The 6,429-nt window shown below is 34.0% G+C and overlaps 1 protein-coding gene across 2 annotated transcripts; it reads right to left on the minus strand.

Moving 5' to 3' along the window:
- Window positions 1-1,110: 1,110 nt before the first annotated feature.
- Window positions 1,111-5,206, minus strand: LOC121970079 (protein GID8 homolog). 2 transcript variants are annotated; one of them, XM_042520491.1, is made up of 6 exons: window positions 5,015-5,206; window positions 4,756-4,915; window positions 4,521-4,627; window positions 2,941-3,072; window positions 2,430-2,586; window positions 1,111-1,487 (listed from the first exon to the last, which is right to left on the minus strand). In XM_042520491.1, exons 2-6 carry the CDS (start codon window positions 4,910-4,912, stop codon window positions 1,366-1,368), a joined length of 675 nt encoding a protein of 224 aa, XP_042376425.1. In that variant the 5' UTR covers window positions 4,913-4,915; window positions 5,015-5,206; the 3' UTR covers window positions 1,111-1,365. The 2 variants fall into 2 exon arrangements, with proteins under 2 accessions (XP_042376425.1, XP_042376426.1); XM_042520492.1 differs by having other exon boundaries at window positions 5,076-5,204.
- Window positions 5,207-6,429: the final 1,223 nt, after the last annotated feature.

Raw genomic sequence — 6,429 nt, forward strand, 5'->3', positions numbered from 1 at the left:
ACAAACCAGCTTTCTTTCTCTCGTCCTTATCCCTCTTTTGACTGTGTGCGATTTTTTTTTAAAATTATTAAAATTAATATCATGGAAAATTTGTTATTGATCATCCAGATAAATTAAAAACATGTATATGAATCCTGTTTTTCTAACTCCTCAGATTTAACGTGTCTTAGTTGTGATTTAAATCTTAAGTAGGTCTCATTCTTTACCATTTCACATTAACCTCGAGTCTCGAGAGGAATATCAAGGTAAAATATTACGATTCAACATAATTGTTAGACACATCAATATGACGGAGCAGACCAATCCAACGAAAATTCGTCATCAGATGGACCAAGATGAAAATTCATGATGAGAGTTAGAAAATCTCTAATTCAATTCAACCAAAATGAATTGTGGAGTAGACCGGTTAAGTTCATCAAAAAAAAAATTAAAAATATATATAGAAAAATTAAAAATTTTAAATTTGGATTTTAAATTAGACGGACAATATATATAGAAAAACTAAAAATTTTATGTTTAAATTTTAAATTAGACGGCCTAACCCACGAGTCCATTAAACTTTACATTTTAATTTTAAAAAAAATGCTTATCAAATTTCAGACCGGCCTAACTAGACTCGCAACTCACACCAATTGATCCGTTTAAATCCACCAACATATTTATTAAATATTGTTTAACAAGACAGATTAACCTAACAACCCAGCCAAAATTAACAGTCCTATGTACATATTAAAATTTTATTACAAAATTATTTTAAAAAGAACCAGTTTGATTTCCCACACGTTTAAATTTGTTCTTTCAAAATAAAACTGAACCCAAACTATTCAAATTTAATTTAAAATCACAAATTAAAATTATATATATATGGCTTGATTCAATTCAAAATTGTTAACCACAAACCATAATCATAGTTGATTAAAAATTAGTTCTAGTTACTTTCCCAAATGGTTTAAATTACTTCCAAAATTCAATATGAAAACCATATAAACATTGTAACATTAAGATGTTCTTAATTCTTTTTTAAATTTCAATTAATTATATATTTTGTTCAATTATATATTGTATCATCATAGTTCTTTTCAAAATGAAGAGTGGTACACTATTATCGAATTTACAAAACAATTTTGAGATATAAATTATCAAACAACAAACTAATTTACACAGTTTATAGGATATGATAGCAAAAGGAGCGAAGCACAAAAGGTCAATTACAACATAAACATCCAAATAAGACAAAGAAAGTTCGATATCCAAACGAGATACAATCACAATGGATCATTTGATACCATTAATTTACACATCGATCAACTGCAATACCTAACCAAACCTTCCGATCGGTTAAGAATATGATTAGTCTTTGTGAACTCAGACTGCTGGATCATCAACTGCTGCTGTTGTTAGATTGTTTATTTTCGGATAAGCAGCCTTCTCATCCAGCTGATTCTGTGCCCATATCAGCATTTTCAGCAAGCTAGGAAGCTTTGGATCTGCCAAAAAAATGGAGTCTTGTTCACATCCAAGTCAAAATATGGTCGATCGTGGAGTCAAAATCCAAGTTAAATTTTCTAGCACTGAGAGAGACGATATTGGTTCTCAGACAATGACAATGAATAAAGGAGTCCAAATTCTCATTTTAGAGATTCAACCATAGAATTGCCAGATACCAACATTCACACCATTTAGCCACAGGAGTACCTTAAGGAAATATAATACTAATAGAATGGGTACACTAATCAGTAATACAGATGAAGTCGCAATTAATGCAAAAATTGCTAACTGGAAAGCAATAGTCATGTTTGTAATCCTCCAAGCTACCAACAAATTCACTATAACATTTAATCCCTCGCTTAGTCTATAATATGAAGAACATACATCATGTGGGGATTTGACCATGAAGTAATTGATCCTTTAGAACTTATTACCACTTGCTTTTATTCGGACATGGAGTTGAGGGCATCCTAATAGGCTCGACCATTATGGAGAGGGGAGTGATGTATTGACTTCACAAGTAGAAATATTGGATCATGCATATACGAAAGTATAAATATATCATCGAAATATAGAGAAATATCTGGGGTCTTTCGTAGGATATTTAAGTGTATCGCCTCATATAGTCTTATGACATTTGTAGGAAGAAAATTGAAATGAACTCTGGGAGAGATGGCTGAGTGGTTACAAATTTCCAATCTACACTTTCAATGCCTTCTGTTAAAAATAATCCTAATTAGAGATTTCCAGGTTGAATTAGCATCTTTCTCAGATCATTCTGAACATTTTTTCTGCAGCTAAAATAAGTAGATCTAGGCATTCTATCTTACAGTTTACTTTTTGGGCTCTTAAATTGGACTTAGTTGTTAGTATATTGGGATATACCATTATTTCATAGGATAGCAGTTGGAAAACTGGAAATCAGAGTAAATACCACCAACCTTTATCATGACTTTGGCTAGTTAGTATGGCAGCATTAAGCTCACTTGCAGTTTTCAAGCGTTGTGAGGTGTCTAGAAGTTCTCCATAAGGACAATTTTTTACATCTTCAAACGCCAAGAGGGCAACTGTCTTCTCCAACTCCTCTAGAAAACTTTGCTGTGAAAACCAAAATACAGTTTACTTGAACATTTTTTGTTCCTAAGTAATTGCAACCAGTAAATAACAGGAAACAAAAACTCAGTCAAGATTTTACATAGGAAGCATAAAAATACTTTCATCCAAACAAGGGAAAAGTAAAGCAACTTCAGTAAGGTTCTGAGGAATGTATTCACATGACTTTTCCGATGAGAAGGCCAAATGAAAAACATAAGAACAAACTAATTTCCTCAGGGTTTCAGTATGAGTAGGTCAAGTGTAAAGACAATAAATTATATTTTACTAGAGGTGACAATAAGAACAAGAGGATCTTTAATGAGGAAAAATTTCTATATAAGAATGAAAGGAGCATACATTTTCTTCTCCTCTTGGAGCCAGTTCCTCCTGAGCAAACTCTAGAGCCTCTTCTACCTTTCCACTACGAATCAACTCAATCAATCTCTGTTGCTGTAGATGGAAATACAGTTGAGGATTGGTATCTAGAATCTGCAAAATGAAATATGCCAAGTTACGAAATAGTCATACATTACTGATAAAACAAGGTACAAAGAAAAACCATTTATCCTTTCCAAGTTGTCTATTTAAATTATGATATAAATACACAAATATGAACTAGTTTTGACTTTATCTCCAGATTGAGAGGACCACAGCATCACAATGATGGGTAGACGACAAAAATTCATGCTAATCTTAAAGTGCCGAAAACTCATAACTATAGTAATCCTGCTCGCAGAGAGCTTACTATTATCTTTAATGATCTTAAGTAAAATAAGAGAATTAAAGTTATGAAATTGATATCAGCTCAGCTACGCATCTCAGTGACAAGCAGTATTTTATAGAGTAATTATTCATAGTGCAAAAATGAATAGCAAGTCTTGCACAGAAAGGTCTTAAAAATATAACATTAACAAGTCATGAGACCCAACTACTTGAAGTCAATTACACAGGATCTTTTTCTACTACCGAACTTTATGCGAGACTATATTACTAGTAATATCTTGATCCTTTAAATCACTTTCATGTTGTGTTTACCTGGATGAAAATAAGAGAAAAGAATAGCAATGGAATAAAATGATTCATTTGTCGTGTTTGATTGGAAGGAAATAGAGAAGTAGAAGGAATTCAATTTTATTCATTATTTTATTTTGAGAAGAAATAAAATTTTCACATCTCATAGGAATGTAAACACGAATATTTCTTCTCTCTAAATTCTAAGTAAAAAAGATAAATGGAATAAAGTGGAAATCAAAAATACCATTCATTTTTTTTTCCTTTTTTCACTTAAACTATTGCATTTCCTGTCTATTTCCTCTCCTCCAAGTAAACACTATTAATAATGTCGAATAGAATCTTTTTTCGGTCTGTTTATCCTTACACGTCCCATCCTAATCAATTCAACCTACTTGATTGTAGAATATTAGTCACCTTGAACACATCAACATGGTCTTAATCTTGGTCTTATAGTAAAATTATCAAACGAGAAAATGATTTCAAGCGCTGAGCAATGTTAAGGACTAGAAACCCAAGTTTTCATTGAGTAGATTGCAAAAACTATCCAAAGATGTTGGTCTGAGTCACACTTAATTGATATATCCACCCAGAACAAGAAATCGCATCAGAGGAAAATAAATATTCAGCACTCCATAAGAATCGAAAGGAATGTGATTCCCACTAATTTGCACAATACTGTTTTTTTGGATATTTAGCAAAGTGCACCATATATTATCAAGGGTGACACTCCTAAGATATAGATTAGGGCTACGCAAAGCTGATTTCTAAGTACATATCTAGTTTAAGCTCAACAGCTGTCTGACCAAATAACAAAAAACTAAATGCAAACTATCAGTTTCACATTTGTCCACTTTCTCTCTTTTAAGCATAAATAGACGCTAAAAAACACCTAAACGAAACGCAGTGACAAATTTTTGTCTTACCGTAGGGTTCAAATCATTAACTTTCTCGATAGCATCCTCGACGTTGCCAGATTGCAAGGCCTGCTTCACAGCCATGCGATCAGTTATTGTGGCGAGGTCAACGTCGGCTAATCGCTCATAAGGAAAAACAACCACACGATTGGCAATTACGATCAGAACAATGGAAAGCACAGAACAAACACAAAACGAAACGAGGAAAATAAAACAACTTTTTGAAGTAAAAGTGACAGGATACGCTCGGTGCCGGATTCAATGCGGAACTTCTCGGCGGCATCCACATAGCCTTCCGTAACGAGAAAGTTCATGACGAGCTTATTCATGTCCTCCTTCCTGATCTTCACATCCTTGAGCTTCCTCTCCCATTCCTCCCTCGTAATCACCTTCTTAGACATCGGCTGCGAGAGAACAGCACGGATTTAGTCACGGGTGGAAGGCGGGAAGAAACCCTAATCTGCTTCTGGGAGCGAGAAGAGTAAGAGAAAGGGGTAGACTACTGGGGCTTCGTTAGGTTAAAGCGGTAGGGAAGGCAGTAGAACTGATGGGACATCAGATCACCGGCTTACGGCGGCGCAGCTGACCCTATCGGCGGCGAGGAGGGGGATGCGGTGGCGGTGGCTGGCTAGACGAAAGTGGGCCCTCTCAGTTTGATTCCTTGTTCAATTATAGAATCTGACTTCCCTAGGCAATGAGAGTCGGTTAAACCTTGACATTATATCTAGCCACTTAGTGTAGGTCCGAGCCCGAGCTCCAGGGCCAACAAAAAATAAAAAAAAATACAATTAGATAAGTAAATTTTATATATTTAAATTTTTTTATAATAATAATAAACTTTAAAAAAATAAAACATTATGACAAAAAATGAATATGTTCATCCCAACGCCTCTGCAATCCGTCTCAGGACCAATTAAGAAAATAAAACATTACACATAAAGATAGTGAATCAATCCACTAATTATGGAAACAATAAAATTGCATGAATTAGACAATATAAACTATCTCGAACCGTGTATCATAATTTGGAAGATCAACTACAAAAGTTAAACCTAAACTCTATCCATTTGTTACTCCATATCCATTTGCAACTCCATAAATCATATGCGCAATTATTGATAATCAAGTTAACTCTTTGAACCAATTAAGAGTCAACCGGTTTGATCTTAAAAAAAATTCCACCAACCACTAAGATATATTTAAGAAGTGCATATAAATCATAACGGATGATTCAATATTACAAGTGATTCGAATACTACGGACGTATGATATCCTACGAGAAATTGGAACTCTCGTTGTATGAAAGCTTGTCCTACCTCTTACCATCGCACCATGTCTCGGGTAGGAAGTAATGTCTTTTTTTTAAAAAAAAAATCTAGGTATCTAACTCTTGGAACCAATTAATCCTGAAGATGACTGATATGATCCTATGAAAATTTTCCACCGACTATCAAAATAAATCCAGAAGCACAGACGGTTAATGTCATGATGCACTAGTATCACAAATATTTCGAGAACCACGGATATAAAATGCCCAACATATAAATGGAACCCTCATTGCATGGAAAAATGTTCTCCCTTACCACCGAACCGAAGTAATATCTTTGTTGAATATAGAAACAGTTGGAAGATCATAATCAAGAATATCAAGAGATCAACTATTGTGCTAATTCTTTTTTAATTCATTAAGAGGAATAGAAACATGGATATGTGTTCTTAGTTCTTACCGATACAAGTAGCCTTGCTACTTTGCGGCGAACAAATCACTTTAGTAGAGATAATAGTGAGTTCAATCGTTCATATGCCCCTCAACTTGGGAAGAAGAAATCCAGAGAGTCAAACACTAGATTTCATGGAGATCACATTAAATTCTCAAGGCAAACTAAACACATCCTCGTAGTAATGGCAAACCATTGCA

This window comes from Zingiber officinale, chromosome 4A, assembly GCF_018446385.1.
Source record: "Zingiber officinale cultivar Zhangliang chromosome 4A, Zo_v1.1, whole genome shotgun sequence".
NCBI classification, from domain to species: Eukaryota; Viridiplantae; Streptophyta; class Magnoliopsida; order Zingiberales; family Zingiberaceae; genus Zingiber; species Zingiber officinale.